This window comes from Excalfactoria chinensis, chromosome 3 (genome assembly GCF_039878825.1).
Source record: "Excalfactoria chinensis isolate bCotChi1 chromosome 3, bCotChi1.hap2, whole genome shotgun sequence".
Taxonomy (NCBI): domain Eukaryota; kingdom Metazoa; phylum Chordata; class Aves; order Galliformes; family Phasianidae; genus Excalfactoria; species Excalfactoria chinensis.
The window spans coordinates 102,141,231-102,162,597 of NC_092827.1; the positions used below are offsets into that span (position 1 = coordinate 102,141,231).

The window sequence follows — 21,367 nt, forward strand, 5'->3', positions numbered from 1 at the left end:
TGCTATCTAGATATCAGAGTAAGAAGAGCTGTCTTAAATGTGTAATGCTATGTAGAAGTCGTGTCTTCTGCACCAACCGTTATACTCTATAAGCCTGCACTTGCTGGTCTGTGCTCCTGGCTAATGTGAATGTAACAATATTGTGTCTAGTTAATCAGTTGCTTAAGTCCTTTTCTAAAAAGTATTTTTCCTCTTGACTTACAGAAACAGAGAATTGGGAAACTTCTAAGACTGGCGGCAGTAGCACAGATATCTAGGGAAAACAACAACCACAAGATGCAAAAGTTTTGTCTTAAGCGTAACAATGGAAAATAAATGGAAGCAGTAATTGCTGTAAATGCTACTGGCAGAATTCAGGGAGTTAAACTGGTGTGTCTGGGCTCAGGGCAAGTAATAGTGGTTGTTGCAGTTTTGTTTCTCTTCTTTGTTAGCCTCTTTCATTGTGCTATCTCCAGATTTGTGGCAGATCTCTTTTCTTTAAGAACGTAAATGTTACATTTTTAGATACTGCTAGGATATTGATCCAATAACTTTCAGAAATTTTTTTGGACAGAGATGAGTATGATTCAGTGTAATGCTGTTGTCATTTCTGCCATCTTGATCTTGGCTAGCTTACAAAACTAGATCTACCTCTTTAGTAAATAGCTGTGAAGGAAGGAACTGGAAGGTCTGTTCCGTGGCCTAGAGCACCAGCTTGCATCACAGAAGCATTGTGTGCTGTGGCTTTCTGACTGAACTGGCTGAGGCACGTCCCAACCTAAACCCCAGTGCCTGAAAAATACTTTATACTCTGGCAGTGTTTTAAACACATTTTCATCAGCATCTGAGTCAAGATGAACTATGGCCTAGCTGGAAGTATTCAAACAATTTGTTTCCACCATAAAAACGTCTCACATTATATTTTGTCAGACTAAAGTATTCCAATGACAGTAATTCTGTCCTTAGTATCCTGCAGGAGTCTCTTTATGGTTTGGGCACATCAGCAATAGCTTCCTGATGTAGGTAAGAGTCTTCTTAAAGAAACATGATGCTCTTTTCTACATTTCCCTTCCTATTTAGAGCAGAGTTAACATTTCCATGTCTGAATGAATACAATTTTACTTGTGTACTTTGTTTAATATTATTTCTGATTGTGTGTTAGGCAGCAACATTAGTTGCCTAGTTCCTCAAGTTTTCAATGCTTTCTCTGAAGCAAAATAAAGTCACTTGTGATGTTTTTTGTAATTATCAGTACCTTATTTTTACTGTAATTTTTTGACATCTTCCTTACTTGTGGAAGTAAATCAGTAGAATATTAAGAATTCTAAACAGTATCAGAGCTAATCAGAGTCTCTAATGCTTTAGATATCTGGTGTATTATTGTTTAGACATTACTCTAAAAAACTTAATAGATTCAATATGACAGTAAAACAGAACACAGGCAGAGTATCATTACAATGGGCTTCTTGTTTATGTTGCTTTGTCTCTGGTGTAACAGAAATGTGTAGTTCTATCTGGATTTGCAATGTCTTCATCATGGCACTGAGTTGTGTCTAGGTGGTCACTGCTGCCCAAGCATATGTAGCAATACCCATGGGGCTTCCTCTGATTTTCACATCACTGTTCCTTGGCAAAATGATCTCAAAGCAGAGAGCTTCATGCTCTAATGCTCAAAGTAGAGCCAAGGGATTCTTGGAAATGCAGCAAGGCATGATCCTGATTCCAGTAAAGTTTTGTCAGTTCTGCCCAATCCCAGTTTTTTTATTTTTGGGGTTGTTTGGAGGAGGAAAAAAGTGGTTAGGACATGGAGACTAGTTTCGGGGTCTGAAGTGATCACAGCATCCTTCAGCTGTTGTGTTGATGCAGTGAACAACCTTAAATCAGTGTGATTCTACCTTCTCAGTCTGGAAAGTGGATTTCTGCTGTCATGAACAGTGAAGATACTGGCTGGTTCTTTGTGTGTGACCATGTGCTGACACACCGGAGCTTCCAGTCCTTCTTTCTGTGGCATTAATTCATTAGAGGCAATGTAGGCAAAGCGTGTGCAGGGCAAGATGTGGCCCACTGCTATACATGCATGCATGATAATAAACCTTGATTGAGATTTGTAATGTAATTTCAGGTAGCGTATTCACAAATTATTTAAAAATTCTGAGTATGCAGGGTCATGAATTTCTGCTGCTTCATGAGTTTGATTTCATCTGTAAAAGTGACATGAACCTGAATTTCTTAAAGAATTCATTTTAACTTATTAATTAGTGTTGTTTTCTTTTTACCTCCCCACAGTGGAGGTGCAGTAAGGTTAGGGAGGATGCACACAGAATAAGAAGAAACAGTGAATTTTAATTTTGAAGTGTGATGCAATCACAGTTGAGTAACAACAGCTGCTTTGGTAATTGTACAGTACAGTAATCAATTTCTCTAAGTGTATCACTAAATGAAAACACTGGGGCACATACGAAAGAACAAACAGTAACACATGGATGTCCAACCTTCTGGCTTATTTGGGCTGCCCTGAAGGAAGAGAAATGGTATTAGGCTGCATAAAGATATATACATACAGCAGCAGCTGTAGGTAGCACTCAGTCCTGCCTCAGACATCTATTCTTTGTGCAAAAGGCAGCTCCCTCAGCCTGGCCTGGGATGCTGGTTGTGCTGTCCATCCACAGCCCTGAGGCCCTGGGCTGGGCCCTCACCCCATATGGCCATGTCCTTCCCATGCTGGGAAGACCAGAAGCAGGCATAGGAATCCACACACACACTCTCAAGGTCCAAAAAACACAGGGACATTTATTGGCATTGGTAATGTTGTGGGTTGGGGTACTTTTTAGTATTGCTTGTGTGCTTTTTCTTTTCTAATCTTTTCTCATTGTTTTGAATCATTTATTGTCTGGTGTTGAACAGACATCTTTATGCTGAGCCTCAGCCTTCTTCCCACAAGCACCAAAGTCTTCTGCTTCTCCAGGGCAGCAGCTGCCTCTGTACCAGCTCGGAGCCTTCCTCACAGCCCCAGGCAGCTCGGGTCCCTCCTCCAGACTCCTGCTGTAGTCCCAGCACAGCAGCTCAGAGGATTCCGGTCCCTGCCCTTGCTTTTCCTCTTAGTGAAGAAGAGATGAGAGGTCTTGGTGAGGGAGGGGTTGGGGAAGAGAAGGACAGGTTCATGGGATCCTCAGCTGTCAAAGGAAGAATTCCCAGGAAATGAATGTCCCATGGTAGCCAACAGGGTGATCTGAAATTTGGGGCTCTCCTGTCTAATGGTGCACTTACAGGACAGGATGATCAGCGCTGGCATCGAGGTGGCCGTGTGGGGGGAGGTGGACAGGACCCAACCCCACTGTGATGGTAGGGATGGGGTCTGGATGTCCTCCCACGCAGCCTGAGAGCAGTGGCCTGCTGGTGGTTTGTCCTGGATGGAGGGGGATCGACCTTCACTGGCTCCTCCTCAGGCCCTGAATCCACCTCCATGGCCTCCTCTCTGCTCTCAGGCAGGTCCATCTCCATCAGCTCAATGGTGTAGAGAGATGGGGACATGAGCCTCTGCCTCTTGGCTGGTGAGCATTCCATCCTGCCTCCGGGGCAAAGAAAGCACTCCACTCTTGAGCACAGAGTAGCCACTGGCATCGGTTGTTCAGTGACTGGAGTTCTGGGCATGGGCCCTCTTATTTATAGGGCTTGGAACCGAAATCTGACTTGTGACGTCAGTAGGCCGTGGTGTTGCCATGGTAACAATGTCCCGTGGTGACCAAAACATGGTGGAGTTGGGAGTTGGTGCCTACAGCCTGAGAGTTGTGCTGTTATTGAAGGAGAAGGACAGAGAAGGGCTCCGCCTGGATGTGGAGCTGCTGCTGTCATTGGGGCAGAAGCAGTTGCAAAGAGGTGTGAGGGGCTGGGCAGCAGTCAGCCAATTGGGATGGGTGCGATTGGTAGCTGGTAGCTCTGCAGATGGGGATTGATTGCTGGTGATACATCAGATCTCAGGTCAGAGCCAGCTTGTTCTGCTACCTGCTGTAGCTGGTGAGTAATGTGTGCTGTGGTACCTCCAAAGATGCTTCTGAGTACATTTGTATCCTTTGTAGGTTAAATGTCCTTCTGTCATAGTTCATATAAAAATCACGCTCCTAGATGTGACGTTAGATATGCACACTGCTCTGCAAGCCACATACAACCTACTTTGTTTCTCTATTAATATTTATTTATCAGAATGGGTCTTCTGAGCCATAATGCAGTTGAATTTTAAAATAATCTTATTTGTGTACGGATTGTATTTTTTAAATCGTTTGAGCAATATCCCTGCAGACCACAGAATGTCACTGATAGAGAAATACAGTGAATGCTGTGTTTTGAGCACGGGAGGATGTATTATTTTTGTATAACGCATAGATGCAGGAGACACTGTTCTCACTTCATCCTTTTTGTCCTCACTGATGTACAGCAAACATTCATGAAGGTCAGTGGTACCATTTTTTTTTCTGCATGGCGGGAAGTTGGAGACACGTACCAATGTTATACTTATCTGCTCGTTTCCTTTAATGACTTTGTGGCTTCTAAATTCTATAAACAAATTCTACAACATTCTATAATGTTGTCCAGCTGATATATTTCTGACAACATTTGACCTTTTAATTCTAAATTATATAGCATGGAATACCCCTGAGGATTACAGGCACCCTGAGCCAGTGTTACCAGGATCTAAGTGGCAGCAGATATGAAAAGAAGCTAGGTGCGGTCTTTATCATGGCAATTTTAAGCCAAAGGAGGTATTTCTAGTAGTAACCGGAATTTGCCATTATTACTGAAACTCTGTGGTTGGTTTCACTGTGGTGAAAGTATTTTCTTAAAGAAGAAGTGTTTCAGTATATTTTAAATGTTGTTTTTGATGCCAAATTTGTCATGGAAGCTCCAAATAATTGAAACTTTTAAAGTTGTTTGGCTTGGAATTTTATTGTTATTATTTTTTTTCTTTGGTGCTTTACTTAAATCTTATTTCTATGTCTAGGGAGGTGTTTGGTAGAATGGTTAAAATAAAGTTCTGTGTTGTTCCAGCAGGCTTTATATCAGTTAAGTGTCAGCTTTACATACTGGATAAGTCACCACCCCTGGGGGATGAACCCAACAGGACCATTTCTACAGGTTTATAATGCGGTTAGATACTTGTGCCAAACATTGCTCTGCCTTCCAGCCTGTGGGCTGAATGGGAAGTTGCTTGAACCTGTTGTCTGAACGTTATTGATACTTCAAACAAATGAAAACCCATTGAACACTTTAATATATTAACACACAGTAAATGGCCAATGTATGTGAAATAAATGAGATTTTTTTTTTTTTTTAATGTAATTCTTTTTATTGAGTGGAATGTTCTGTATCCTCCAGCCAGCACATCTCATGCAACAATTTCATTATCTGAAAGAATTTTGCCGTAAGGGGAGTGTTTTGCATTCCTTAATAGATGTACTGTCTTCCAGGAATCACTGAGGTGACCTAAGAGAGTAAACTGCTTGGGATTCAGAATTTTCTTAAAAACATAAATTTCTTTAAATAGATTGGGAAAGAGTATCATTTGGATCTCAGCGAGTAACAGAGGTTTAGATGTTCTTCATCCTTCAGTTTAACAGCACAGTATTCTGGAACATTATATAGGTGAGGTATGTGAGTGACTGTTCGAATTTGTTCTTATTTGCAAGCGTAGATTGTTGTATTTCTCTTACTTCTCAATCTGTGTTCTGTCTTTTTGCCTGTAGGGTTAGGGAAGTGGCAGCTCACATCCTTTTCCCATGGGAAAATGGGAGGTAGGATTGAAGAGAACTATATGTAGAGATCAAGGCCTGAACTGTTTATGCATAGAAGCTAAATCCAGTTGTCAAGATACTCAACTGTATTCAGATATGCTGGCCAGTTTTTTGTTGTGTATTTGTAAACGAGCAAACTCTTGGGTTAATCAGTTTGATAAGCGATCCTGAATAGGAAAATGCTTAATTGTGTGATTATCTTTCACATACCTGTGATCACTAAGGTACCTTGCAGGTGAAGTGCTGTTAGCAAGTGGAATAGCAAATGGACTCTTTGCTACTTATGAGTTTGATGTTTTTGTATTCCAGTTTTGTAAAGCTGAGGTATGAGAAGTGTCCAACAACTGAAACAAAAAATGGGTGAATGTAATTACTTTAAAGCTGGATTTTTATTTATTTTTGGGGAAAAAATAAATTTCCATGTTTATTGCATCAGAATCTATGAATGAATAATTACTTAAAGGAATGAAGGGTTGTTTCTCCTATCATTAGAGCAAAGGAAAAGGAAAGAACAGAATGACTTGTGATGTAGTAGCAAAGGGTCTGTCAGTCCTTGTATTGTGAAGTCTTGTTTTCCATTGTTTGTAAGTAAACCAAAAAAATATGTAGGCGAGACTGCAACATCCTGTATTGAGCTTAAAGCCAAAACGGATGTACTGTTTTAATTAAATACAAATCCTTTCTGCTGCTTTTGTATTATAGAGGAAAAAGTTGCTCTCTTAACATCAAGGCGGGGGCAGTTTTGACTTGCAGGCACTTTGTTGGCAGTAGTTCTTGTAGTTCTTACACTTGAGATGGCATATTTATCTTGCAACAAAGGAGCAAGCCAGCCAAGTTCCTTGTGAGAGCTTTTAACTCTCAATTCAGTGGTTTTATTGTTGCTACAATGTATATACACACTGAGAGTTTTACAGTGATGCAGGAGGCTTACACATGTGTTTTACTTTAATGAAAGATCTGTGGTGAAATTCCATGCATTACAGTGAAAACTGAGGCCACTTTTTTTGTGTGTGTGTATGGGTTTATTTATTGCTATTATTGTTTATTACGCTTTGTTAAAAGTAGGATTACAAGTACTCACTGTCTAATGAACTGTTAGCAGAAGTCCTTGGTGACTTGACTTTTACATCTTTACTTCCAAGTACCAGGATTTCCAGTGTCCTGGGTTAGTTTGGGGTTCCTGCATAATTTAGCATGTGGTTGGTATGTGCATCCAAGAGGAAGTGTGATCTGGTGTTTCAGATAGCACTGATGTTCAAGAATTCAAGGTATATTTTATCTAATGCTGATCCTCAAAAAAAGGCAGGTATTTTGAATTGGAAATCCACAAATGACCATGATAGGACAAGAGGGAATTGTTTTAAACTAAAGGAAGGGAGATTTAGGGAAAATGTCAAGAGGAACCTTTTTACTGAGTGTTGAGGCGCTGGCACAAGCTGCTCAGAGAGGTTGTGGGTTCCCTGTCCCTGGAGTTGGGTTGGGGCCCTGGGCAGCCTGGTCTACTGCGTGACCTGGCACCTGGCAGCCCTGCCTGTGGCAGGGGGGTGGAACTTCGTGATCTTTCAGGTTCCTTCCAACTCCAACCATTCTATGGTTCTGTGAAAAACAATGGTGGAACCTACTTGTTGGGCTTATAAAGGGTGAAATTCTATTTCTGCTATGGGAAAAAATTGTACTGATTTTTTGCAAGGTAAGAGTTACACAGTTGGGCTGCCCTCCTATGGAGAGTGCTTTGGAATGGCAGACTATCTTCACTGAATGCAGCATTATTCCCAAGAAGACTTGATAGTAGAAGGAGAAAGTGTAGGATCCATCATAAATGTAGTAAGAAAGGACACTTAGGCAGAGTTGCAGTTACTCCTAAATGAGATGCATGCCTACCACCAATGCAGCTTGTAGGGTCAGAAGCAAGCTGTGAAGTTGAGTATTTGTCTAGAACTTACTTATGAATTTGTAACTTAATGTTTGTATGCAGTTTCAGCCACAGTATCACAAATGGGGTTTGTGTTTTCTGTTCATGCCTTTTGTTTTCACTAGTCTTATCAGTGGATAAGGTGGGAAGCAAAGAAGAGTAACCAGCTGAGACCCTTTAAACACTGCTTTGAAATGTGGCTTTTTCAACCTCTGCTAAAACTTGCCTCCTGTGAAGTCATTTAGACCAGGCTTTTCAGTCATCTTTTTTTTTTAGCTGATGCCCAGTTTGAGACCCTGGCATGTGACTCACAGTAGTGATGTGCACACAGCTCCTTCATGATCTCTTACGTACAGTGGATTTTGTCATACTATCATCATTATTCTTAAAATACTCTTCTTGTCTCACAGTGGATGCTCCAGTTTCTCAACAGGGATATTCAAACTGCTGAAGGCTTATAGCATCCATCTGGAATGATATCTGATCTGGCCACTGTTTTTATTTGGTGTATATTATATCCCAAGTTTTGTTGCAACTGCTGTAATTTGAAGTTCATATTTAACTAATAAACATATACAAAGTGCTTGTACTGTTCCTTTGTATAACAAGGAAGCTGGATTTATATACCCTTGATTTTATGAAATGCATGATGGCCTGAGCTGCTCTGACATGAATTTTCTTGAAATGATTACTTTAGAGGACTTCCCCCCCCCCCCCCCCCCCCCAGTCATGCACCAGTCATATTTGTAAGATTTTGTAGTGCTTCATCCTAAACTATTGCTTTTGCTATTTTGGTTATGAGGTCTTAGTGTTGTATAACAGGAGAAACGTTTATTCTCTGTGCATATATAAATGGCCAAACAGATATGGGTGATCGTATTTTTAATTCCAAAGTGCTTGAGAATGTTATGGGAGTCTTGAATGTCGGCTTTTCAACTCTCAGCCTTTAAAAATCTGTGTCACTGGAAGCACCAAATACTTCCAAGATTATTTTGAAATGAGTCCTTGAAATCAGGTGTTCTATGTATAATTTATTTCTTTAATATAAGGGCCTAGTAACTCCAGTCTTGAATGCATTTCCGATTTGCAAGTTATCACAGTTGAATGTCAGGCATTGTACAGATTACAAGGAAAGAGCTGAAATTTGCACAGGCATTAGATGTGCATATTTTTGCACAGGCAAATCACTGTCATACCATGACCACTACAGAAAATGCTCGATGTCAAGGAAGACACAAAATGCATCTTGGCATCCCTGATTATACCAGCAAAATATCTCAGGTCTGTTAATTTTGTTAGAAAGCCTTGTAGAGTGCACACAAGCTCTGCAAAGGAGAAAACTTATTTCAGGATGGTAAATCATGAGTAGCTTGGTAGATTTCAGTACTCACCCTTTCCTGCACTAATGAGGCACTGAGAGTTAGTTCCAAAAGATAAGCTTTGTCAAGCATGTTAATGAAATGTGTACTTGAATTTTTATAAAGTATCCTCTTAAAGAATCACACTTTTTTTGGCTTTTTTAAGTTCTTAAATCAGATTACAAGACCTTTATAGTCCCTGCAGCAGGCTACAGTCTGAAAATGATCAGAAACTGACTCACCTGCTTTAACTGTTTCAGACAAAATAAAATCAAGAGGGGAAATGGGAAAAATATGACATAAATTATGGAAAGTGAATAAGATGCTCGATACTTTTTATCAGCTTCTGAAACTTGAAGGGAAGATGAAAAACTGGGAAGGTGTGAGTTTTGGAGGGTATCCTTTGCTAGTAGTTCTGCTCTTACCAGGCATTTCAGAATAGAACCAGTATTTCAGAATATTAATAAACTTCTGTGTTACTCTTACCCTGCTGTCTTTCACAACACAGCAGCAAGGTAGCATTGCCTGCACTGTGCTCTTGAAGGAAATCTTAAGAACTGATAGACTTTATTATATAAATATGAAATAAAGGACTGACTTTACATAGCTTTTACTGCTGATTTAAATGTCATGGTGTTTTCTGGGCCTGTTAATCTGGTGATTCAAAACATCTGAGAAGTATTGGTAATGGTTGGACTAGATGATCTTCTAGGTCTTTTCCAACCTTGATAATTCTGTGCTTCTGTGATTTCTTTTGTCAGCCTACATTGCATGAAGCAAACGGAAACATAAAACTTAGTGGCATAGGACAAGGTGCTCCTTAGTAGTTAACAGTACCTTTTGGAAGGGAACACTTCAAAATACGTGCCCATCAACTTCTAAAAATCTCAACTTAGGCCCTATATATAAAACTATTATTTCTTGTCATAGTTTTTGAAACTAGTCAACATCTGTTTCACTGCCTTCACTAGAAGTGTTACCATTGCCTTTAGTAGAAATGAGACACTAAAGTAGAATTCTGCTTTTCTTGTTGTTCTGGAAATCTGAAGGTTTCAATACTTAAAACAAACAAACAAACAAACAAAAACCAACAAAAAACAAGTAGTCGTAATGCGAAGGGATAGACAGACTGTAATGAGGCAACAGGAAAGTTCATAGAATGGATTGGGTTGGAAAGGACCTTGTATTTCCATTCCCCAAAGGTATCCAAAACTAGTGGCAAGATTAGAAAGAAAGATCAAGCCTGTTATCATAATGAAAAAGTGGTGAGTCTGCTGGCTTGCTTTTTATAAACGGTGACATTAAGTGCCATTGGTGCTTTGAGGAGCTGATAGAAAATCCTGAGTTATCTGGGTTTATTTTTTTTGTCAGGAATCTTTCTGAAAAAAGAAATTTGCTTCTTGATTTATTTCAACCCTGTTGCAAATCAACAGGAAAACATTTTCAAAGCAGTATTTCAAGAACCTGATTTAATAAAAATACCAAGTCCTGCAGCACAGAAGATGTTAATAGCGAAGAATGTGAATCAGATTATATTTCAATAATGTGAAAAGCAAAGCCTTGTTTAATTTAGTTAAACACTGAACCACAAATGCATTCATGCTCTGATAGTCTTCTCAAATAGCTTCAAGCTTTGATGTTAAATGTGTGTTTATTTCTACTAAGTGAGTATGTTCATGATGATAGTTTATAGACCACAGGAATGGACTTTTGCTGTAGGAGTGCCTGAAGCACTGTTGCATCTCACATGAATAGATCTCTTTTTTTTTTTTTTTTTTTTCCCTATGGATGTTCTGATGGTATTATTGAAAAGTAGAAACCAAACAACTGATGTTACAGATCAGTTTCCCATAATGTACATTTGTGGGAAACAAAGTGTATTTGAGAGCTATACTTTATCTTGAATTGAAGTTCTCAGCTGGTACAGCCAACATATCTTCTCCTAGAGTTGACTGGGATGATGACTTGAAAGGCTTCTTTAGTTGGTGTGTTTGGCTCTTGCCTGTGAGAACAGCCTATGTCATCTTAAGGACTTAAAGCCAAAGTGACCTTAAGTGGAATGGTGAATTTATGGAGCTTGTGAGGCCAGTAAAGAAAAACATAATGTTAGGTCTTTTGAGAATCATATTTTTAATGTATATGAAGTCATAAGAAAATGGCCGTAGAGAGCTATGTTTGAAAATGAAAACATTTCTCCCTTTGGTGAGGGTTCACATGCCTGGTAGGGGCTCAGCCCTTCTTTGCTGTCTGAGGGAGTTTATGACTTCTGCAAACTTAGCTCAAGGCACAAAAGGGAGGCAGGCTTGTCTGCGGGAAGTATATGGCTGGTTTTAAGAGTAACTTCTATTTCAGTTCTTTGTAGAAACAACAAATTATACATCAACAAATCTAATTTATGGTAACAAATGTAATCAATTACAAAGAGAACTTTATTTACAGGGGGTATTATATCTATGTGTTGTAGTGTACTAAAGGTTACCTTCCTTGTAAACATACCATGCTGAGTTCACCTCGAGGGCATGTTCTGTTGTGCTGGAAGCCACAAGTTGTTCCTGTGGAGTAAGGAACATGGTAGAACATATAGTCAAGGTTCTGGACTCTGAGTACATCTTGGTTTGGTATGAATTTTGACCACGTATCTGTAACTGAGCTTTTTACTGTAGTGGCTGTTTTACTTTATTTACCAGGCAAATGAAACTGTTGAGTTGGTCTGTGTGATGACTCTGTGATCCTCCAGTGGAGTTCCTTGAAATGCCTAAGGTTAGGGTTTATCAATTGGAGGTATAAATCTAATGTTCACAGTCAGTGGTACTTCACTCCTTGCTCAACTCCAGTACAGCCATTTGCTTGAAGTACAACTTATATGGGTTATGAATACTAACCAATTGCCAAGCTTTAGAGATCTAGCTTGTCTTAAGGGGCACGAATTGGTGTGCTGACAGCAACAGTTCGTCATTTCAACTCCTTGTTGTCTTTCATTTAGTAAATTGTTCATTAGACATCATTTTTGATTGCATTCTGTGCAGTAGAGGGGGATTAGTCAACATTTTTACTCGGACTGCCTTGTGAGCCAAATCTCTCTCTGTAGGAGGCAGACATATTACAAGAGAAAAATAATAGGCCTTTTTGCTTCTACATTTCTGGTTCTTTTAATTGCTTTGGGAAGATAGGACACGAGCCTAACAGGAAACTAGCTTTTGTCTTGCACTTTGTGTAGAACAGTAGGACATAAAAGCTATTTTGAATTACTGAAATGGCTGATTTGGTTTGTTTTGTAATTTCTTTCTTTATTCCTTGTTGTTCAAACAAATTTCTACACTGCTGAATAGTTTTCTGAGATTTTTTTTGAAAAGTAGCCAAATACAACTCAGCAGCTCGTTTGAAATGAAGAGATTCTCCTAATTTTTATAAAAATGGACTTACTGTATGTCTGGAAGTAAATCTTCACATTCTATTTCAAGTTAATTGAATTAATGGGTGGAAAAGTTCTGTTTCTGTTGCACATTAGAAAAAATAACAAACTCCAGGCTTGGTTCCATCCATTTGGGAATCTTTCCATCTCTGTCAGAGGCAAAGACATTTTACATAGATCAGATAACAAAGTACAATTCAAAGACTTACTTACGATGGGAAAGGTCTTCAAGTCCAAATTTGAGATGCAAAGAGTTGAAAGGGAAAGCTAGTAGTGGCACAAGAAGCAAATAATTCCTGATAGCACACAGTATGTGATGAACGTTAGCATTCAAGTCCCTTCTCTCAGGTTTATAAATAAAAATGTGACAACAAAATATGTTTTTGAAGCTTTTTTGTTGTCACCACAGCTCTCATATCAGTAACCTGCCAGATTCTGAGGATTTATCCTTTCTGCCAACATGACTTTCAAGTGGTATCTCGAAGAAACTCTCACCATGCATTGTCTAGAAAAGATGCTGGCCTTGCGTGGAGCAGGGTTTGACAGAAAGGAAGAAACATAAACACATTAATAACTTTCATCTGTCAGCTGTGTTTATAAATATGAAGTCAAACACTTGATTAAATATCTTTTTCTCCCCTTTCTAAAGCAGTTGGAGGACTTCTGCTAAATATCCAAAGGGGCAAGAAATGGCTGTTGTGATGTGCAGAGCAGCTAGTAAGCAGGCAGCAGCAGTGCAGCCTTCCTCATGCCCACAGGCTTCCGTTCTATTCTGGGGCACCACACCTACGCCTCAGCAGGTTGCTTCATTTCTAGCCCACCCACTTCTTGGCCCATATCCTTAGACTATGGGTGCGTTTTTTTCTTCCTTTTTTGGGCTTTAGTGCTCTGAAGTATCCTGACTGTTTGATTTGTTGGTAGACTGTGATGGGGTCATCCAAGTACATTTGTTGAAAGTCCCTTCCGCTTGTTCTCCCTCTGTTCACTCCTTCTCTTTCAGGTATGTATATGCAAAAGGTGTGGACATACAATTAATTGTAGACCTTTTGATCCTGATCTAGTGTACAGACTGCTGCCAGCGTTATTTTTGGTGTTTCATCGAGCAGGAAGCACATGTCTTGATGCAGTTTCTCTAGGGAGAGTGCAGCAGTTTCCATGGCAGCAGAGGCACCTGTAGCAGAGCTCCAGTGGCAGCTCTATTTCAGGTCAGGCAGCTTCAGGTTTTACCCCAGGCTATCCTTTTCATTTTATCCTGTACCAAAATGGTTGCAAGTCTTCTGAGAATCTTCCTATTTTCTTGCTTCAGATTGTTTTCTCTACCTCAACTGCTTTTGCTAAATTAAAAATGCTAAGTGTACTTTATTTTGCTTTGTTTTTGTGGGGCTTTTTTTAGGTCACATAAGGATTCACGTCATGTCAAACAGAACAATATTTTTCAAACACTTAAGGTTTTTATTACCTTCCTACTATTTTTTACCACGTTAACACCAAACCCTATACATTTTCTTTCCAGATTGCTCTTGTACTGTTAGGTTCCAGTAGCAGGGACAGAGGTGTGGGGGAAATGGAATGGCTCTGCACTGATGTATAAGCTGCAAGGCTCCTCTACTGTACCAGCTTCAAGGAACTTTACCTGTATGTCAGTTTCACTCTTAATAAACAAAAAGGCTTTGTGCTTAGTGTCCCTAGCCCTTAAGATTGGAGTGATTTCCACTTCTGAGTTTCTTCCTAAAGGTCAAAGGCAGACAGCAATGAAAAAGAAATCCGTATTCTGCAGACTTTTAAATGTCAGGGCTTATGAAAACTTGACAGTATACAACAACATTTTGGAGCTATTTCATAAATATTTGCAATCCTAGTTTATACATTGTCACAGATGTAAATACTGTCTTCACAAACAGCATTCTCTCAGATGTTTTATCCTAAACAAAGGGAAATAAGGCATAAACACTTTGATGCTTTTATTCACCCTCTCTAATTAAAGTACGCATTTCTCTCGTTCCACTCTCAGTAATGCTGTAGTTAAGATGAAGAGAAACAAACGTATATCTAAACTGTGTCTGTGGGTCACTTTCTAGGTCCATTTCTAGTGCTACAGGCTGTAAAGTGCTGCAATCTCCATTGTATTCAAAAAGTCAAACTAGTCTACTCTAAATGAGTTACCATAGGAGCATCCTGATTCCATACAGAGCTTGGCAAAGGAAAAATGTTCATTTATATACTTGTCTGGCATGCACCAACCGTCAGTGCATTCTTTTTCCTCATGAATGACGTGGTGCTCGTGAAAGATGCTGTAATATTAGATCTGGAGAGATAATGGATTTTGTTTTTATATGAATACAGTGACTTTGTAGTTTATAAAAAGAAATAAATCCTCCTCAAAATTCATTTTGGCAAAAGCTTCTCACCTTAACCTCCAAGGCGGCTCACAGCAGTATTCTTAATACTGACCGCAGTGGCCTTTTCAGGTGTGGAGACTAAGAACTTGTGTAGTGCTGTTGTTTTCTGTCACCCATAAGCACCCTATATTATCAAATATGGACTTTAAGTAGAAGACAGGAGGCAAAAAGCCACATATTCTATTGCTAAACTCTTACAGTGTTTCCTTTTGAGTCAGAATTCAAGTGTGAGGCTTTATAAGGTGCCACTGAGAGCACCCATCGCTTCCATCAAATCCTCTTTTTCCTTCCTAGTCGCACCCACACAAAGGATGGTGGGGTTCTTTCAACTACCGTGCCCCATCTCCTCAAAGTGGCAAGCATTAGGTGCTCTTCCTCCCAGTGCTCTCACACCTATACTCCTGAAATCACAGGAGGCCTCTTCCTTCCTATGGCAGGGTTTATTTTTCCATATTAAAGTAGAAAAGAAATTTCTTCAGAGGGAGTTGCATAGAAAAAGCGTTTACTTGAAAAAAATCTGTTGTGTAGTACAGCATTTGGATTTAAAAAAATGAAATCTTGTTCAGGGAAATCAGTTGATCTGCTGGCTGTGATATTCAAAGCCCAGTAGTTTTTTATGGCTGTGCTGCTATTATGTTATGTAACAGAGGGAAGAGAACTCAGGAAAAAATATTTCCGGATGGGGTGTCTGTTGGAGTGTGTGAGCGAGTGAAGCCCCAGCACCAAGTTACCAGGTCTGCAGGTGTGCTTCAGGTTGCAGAAAGTCATGCATGCTTCCAAGTAGTGCATACAGCCAGTGGTGTCTGTAGAAAGCACTGTGAGGGTGATGCAGAACCAGCCCCGCACATGTTGTTTTCCAAGCATGTGGAAAGATCTTGGTTGCCTGGGTAACAAGTTGCCGAGCCAGATTCATTTTTGTTAATAAGAGGATAAAAGAGACGGATCCTACTGTTCCTTCAGCTCCTAGGAATAAACCACCATGAACATGAAGAAAGGCAGCAGCTACAGTGTGGAGAACTCAGGGCCTGCAGGCAGGCGGGCCTGCTGAGCTGGCTGCTGAACTTCTCCTTGGGACAGGGAAGTTGTATGGTTTGTAAAATTGACTAAAGGCTTCTGTCCATCTTGTACAGCCAATGTGGTTTTGAATTCAAGAACTAAAATACAATAGCAAAAAGTTATTTTAGAGATGAGCTCTTCTTCCAGCCTGAAACAGCATTACTTCAGAAATATATCCATTGGGATATATATTGGAGAGTTAGCTATATACCGTGCTCTTACAGAGAAGTTTGAAGGAACATCCTCATTCAATTCAGGCTGATCCCATGTGGCAAGTGAGGTGGTTTGTGTCTTTATCGCTCCTGAAATGTTATGTCTTATGCAGACATAAGGAAAGATCTGTGAAGTAGGTGCCATTGCAAAATATCAGCATCTCAGCAAGGAACCAATCCCACACAGACATATGAATTCTACTAGGGAGCAGAGCAGCTCTGTAGCTTGCTCTTTCCTACTTTCTGCATAAGGTAGGGAATGCAATACACGCATCTGTAATGTATCAGTGGAGCTAGATTGTTGTAACTGAGCTTTCATCATTCTCACCCAGTCCTTCTCCATTTGAGATAATGGAGCTGACTGTGCTCTGTGCAGCTTGGAGGGTTATTTTCTTCACGCATTGAAATTTGTGAATTGGGAGAAGCCCTGCTCTCAATTACATACAGTTATGAAGGCCAAGCAAAGAGGGGTAGTATTTCTTACTGTCCAAGACAAGCTCAGATTTAACATATGAAGAGGGGAAAAAGTCTGTTCACTGGTGGGTATCAGACTAATCTAAACACAGTGTACAGAAACTTCTGTTTTAAGTGATTCACTATTTCTGATACATACTTTTTTTTATTTGCACTGAAGGATATCCAGCTATCTTAGAGACTTTTCTGCTATGTGGAGGCCTTTTCAAGCTTTTCCTGATACAGTGTTTTAGCTAGCCTTTCCCTTGGTTCCTTTCATTATGTTGAGACATCTGGCCCCCCTAGGACTCAAACATGAAGTTGTAGTCTCCTGTTTCACTCATGTATTTGCCTTGTTACACTTTTTACTAGAACATGTTTCATTCAAAACATGGGTGTCAAACTTCTTAACTTACCTGGGTGGCACTGAGGGAAGAATTGTCTTGGGCTGCATATACGTAGGTCGCTCTGAAAGTAATGCCTGCAATTTATTTGCTTGAAACAACTACTGATACAAAGAGCACACTATTTGACAGAGCAAGTTCTCAGCTGCACAGTGCTATTTTCCAGCATAGTCGGCACTGTTAGCTATGTCTTTTTGCTTGTGACAGACAAGAGCCTGCATACCATGCTTGTAAAAATCTGTGTGGCTGTCTGGAATGTAGTGCGTCTTCCATGTCATTTTTGCCACTGCTGGAACTGTATCCATACTTGGAATTACTCTGATCTGGATGCAGGACCTTGCACTTGGCCTTGTTGAACTTCATGAGGTTGGCTTGGACCCTCCTCTCTAGATCCCTCTGGATAGCATCCCTTCCCTCTAGTGTGTTGATTGCGCCATTCAGCTTAGTGTCATCTGCAAACTTGCTGAGGACGCACTCGATTCCACTGTCCATGTTGCATGAGATACTAAAGATGTTAAACACCTGTGCCTCCGGTGGCGCAGCGGTAGAATTCCCGTTTGCAACACCAGGGGGCCCGGGTTCGAATCCCCCCCTGTGGAGCAGGGGGTAGAAGTGCCGCTCTGCTACACAGAGGGCTCGAATCCCGGGAGTTGGACTCGATGATCTCTAAGGTCCCTTCCAACTCGCACAATACTATGATACTATGATACCAGTCCCAGCACTGATCTCTGAGAAATGCCACTCATCACTGAACCATTAACTACAGCTGAGTGCAACCATCCAACCAATTCCTTATCCAGCATGTTGTTCATCTATCAATTCCATTTTTCTCCAATTTGGTGACTGGGATGTCATGCAAGACAGTGTCATATGCTTTACACAAGTTAAGTGGCATAACATTGTGTCAGGAAAAGTACAAAATCACTCAGGGTGATACTAGGGTCTGTACTTAGATACATTTTGATACTGGGTATTTATATGTATTGACTTAGCAACTGGAACGCACAGTTCTCATGGTAAAGACATCCAATTTAATTCTTGTTGCAAGAAGACTGCATTTTATGATCTTCAGTATATAATTTTGCAGGGGATGAATCAACTTTAAAACAGTTTTTATGCTCTTAAGCGAGAATTTAAATATATGTTTGTATTTTAATGCTAATTGCAGGTATGTGCCTATGGCAATTTATAGCTATACAAAGTATCACTTGTATGGGAATACATTTTTCAAGTTTTGTACACCAGAATACTTAGCTGTTTCTCAGTGCAGCAGAAGAGAGTGTGTTTTCTTAAATACAGTTACAAAAAGGCAGGTGTTATCTGTTGCACTTCAGGTGTCTGTGCACCTGCTTTTATCACCAGTAGCTTATCACTAATATACATTAGTCCCACTTACTGCCGGATGGGAAGGTAGATGGTGTGCAGGTAGGAGCAGCCATCGTACTGTCTGCTTTCACACTCAGTTGCCTCATCATCATTTGTGCTAAATACAAATCTTCTGGTGTGCTGTGGAAGAAAAAAAAGCAAGCACTAGCTTAATTAGATTGAATTGTAATGCAAATGCATGCAAAAGTCACTGAATTTTACACAAACATTCTTTTTTTTTCTCACATATTTTAATTTTTCAGTGTCAGTTGTAATAATTTAATGTCACTTCATGTGCTGTAATTTTGTTTTGTTTGCTTTATCTTTCTGCTGGCTTTAAATGTGTCTCATTTTGATTTCAGTTTGTTTCTTTTAGTTGCCAGAAAAGGGCAAACTGGCTGCTAGATTTTCTTCTTAATTTTTAATCGATTATGAATGACTTTTATTTTCTTGCTAAAAGGATAGTATTAATTTACAAAACTAGTATACCTACTTTAAAGCCATTACATGTACTTGAATGTGGTCATTAAAGTAATTGTGCTTTCTTTTCTACACCTTTTCTGCCAGGTGTATTTTTATGTAATGCTCCATAGCACGTTTTGAAATGTTGGTAGTTATTCTTTTAAATAGTTTGTTCTGCTTTTAAAGGAGAAAATTAACATATTTAGGGTAGCTTCCTCATTAAAAGACTATTTCTTATGGCTTTTAAAAAGGGAAAGTAAGAGTATGAACACCGCACATATACGGTTTGTTGCATGCTAACCCTCTTATTTCTCTTGCAGGAAATCCTGGCTGAGTAAAGTTGGAAGCCCAAGTTCTCGCATAGACAGAACAAATTTTTCAAATGAAAAGGAGATTTCCAAGCTTGATTTCTCAGGATTTAGTACAAGATATTAATAGATAAAACATCACTAAGTGCAAAACAGTGATGTTTCTACTGCATGATATCTTCTGTGTCTCCTTAAAAATTCGCCAGAACATTTGGATGCTTTCTGTACTGGAGATAAATTGTTCCTGTTCACATGAAGAATTCTTAGTTGCCGTATTAGATATTTCACAACATGACTGTCGTTACTTAATATCTGAAATGCCAATATCTAATTTATTGTATATTGAAAGTTAGACAAATGGTTAAATGTATCAGTGATTATTTGTTTACATGGAGATTTGCTATATACAATCACGCGAAATCTAATCTTTACACTGTAAATGATTACTAAGCAATCAATTCATGTTCCACTACTTGTAGTCTCACCAGAAAAACAGCTTACAGAACTGGAATTCTTAGATCTAATACCTCTGTATTGTAGATCATCTTATTTGTGATCGTTAGAACAGCAATTAAAAATAAATGTATAGTGCTTCAAACTAATGTGGTTCAGCTACCTCTGCTTATAAATGATGGTGATGCAGATACTTCATGGAACAAGATGCTGAAATGCACTGTGTCTCAACTGTTTTTTCCTTGTCTGCTTATGGTTTAAATCCATGCCAACTGTGAAGGATATTTCAATCTTTCCTGTATGACTTTTCTGAAATTAACTGATACTTTCGGTTTATGTCCTTATGGCACAAGTGTTTACTTGTTCAGTTATATGAATCAGGTTCAACAGGATGCACCCACATTTAGCGTATCAAATTCTTAAATGGTCTTGAGAAACTTGAGTTGTGTGTATGCAGTAAACACTGGATCTTTGCAGTAGTGCGTATCTCATATATAATGATTTCTTTTCACAGGCATTGAGGAGTCTATCAGGGCTGGAACTGACTTATGTCTTCAATTTTAAAGTGCTTCTGTGTCAGTATCAGTCCTTAGAGGAAGGTTTTGTTAGAATTGCCAGTATGTCCAGGCAGGCACCTGTGTGCTCTGGCAGTACGCTGTTAACCAAGAAATGTGCAAACATGCTGTGATGGAGCCTCAAGCTGTAAGTCCCTCATATGGCACCTTAGCAACACTTGTTACATGGTTGCATGGCTCTGAGCATGGGCTGGACCCTTCTGTGGTGTGCTGGGGCTGTTTCCTTTTAAGTGTCCTTTGTGAAAGTACTTATAAGTAATATTTGTTTTATTTTTTAAAAATATTTTTTTAAAATATTTTTTATTTTATTTAATACCCTCTTCTAAGGGTAACAAATTGAAGCCTCAATTCAGAAAACACTAAACATGCAGTTCATTTTTTTTGTTTCAGAAAAGGCCATTTCATAATTTAAATATTCATGATCATATGTTCAGAGCAAGGTGTGCTTAGGAAAGCGTGTTTTTACTGAGTACAAGATTTATTTTGACTGGGCTTTTGTGTATAAAGCAGTAAAAATTCCTTCCTAGAATTTGCAGGAGTTATTTATAAGCTGTTACAGTTCAAACTGTGCTTGGCTTCTGTGATTACACACAAGGATCCTTTGTTGAAGTCATTGTCAATAACCCTCGTTCAACTCAGATGGTAAATGGCATAGTTCAAGTGTAGCAGTAGCTCAGTAGCAGTTACATCCCCTCTGAAAACCATATCCTGTCAAACATAAGTAGTTTACATTTTCCTTGAAGCTACCTGGCATAAAATACCCCCTCAAAGGCATTTCCTGCCAAGTAGCTTTGCTCATGTTGTGGGAAACAATGACAGAGGAAGGCCGAAAATTAATGGGATACTTGATACACAGGGAGAAGAGCCAAAGATGAAGCTGTTTTGTTGTGTTCTCATGGGTGGAGCTGGGTGATTACAAGGGCTCGATAACTTCACCCCGGCTCCACTAGAAATGTGAATCTTGGAAATGAGAATTGAGCCATCAGAAAAAGATCGACTTCTGTGGGGAGAAAATGTGTGGGCATTCAGAAAACCTTCAGAAAACTGAAAGATGAAGAAGAAATCTGTATCTAACTATTTGTCACGTAGAAAACAAAAAAATAATACTTGAAGTGATCCCAGCACTACACAGGAGTTTTAGTGTCTTTTCCAACAAAGAGAAGTGAGAAGTTATTTATAATCTTATAGTGGTAAGCAAATACTACTCTTATGATCTGTGGCCTATGTACTGTA

The 21,367-nt window shown here is 39.5% G+C and overlaps 1 protein-coding gene across 1 annotated transcript in view; it reads left to right on the forward strand.

The window, feature by feature from the left end:
- The window catches only part of ACYP2 (acylphosphatase 2), a 48,136-nt gene extending 28,427 nt beyond the window's left edge, over positions 1–19,709 (forward strand). Inside the window, exon 4 of the mRNA XM_072333607.1 lies at positions 19,119–19,709. Coding sequence (XP_072189708.1) covers positions 19,119–19,233 — 115 coding nt within the window. The 3' untranslated portion in view covers positions 19,234–19,709. The remainder of the gene's footprint in view (positions 1–19,118) is intronic.
- The last annotated feature ends 1,658 nt before the right edge of the window (positions 19,710–21,367 follow it).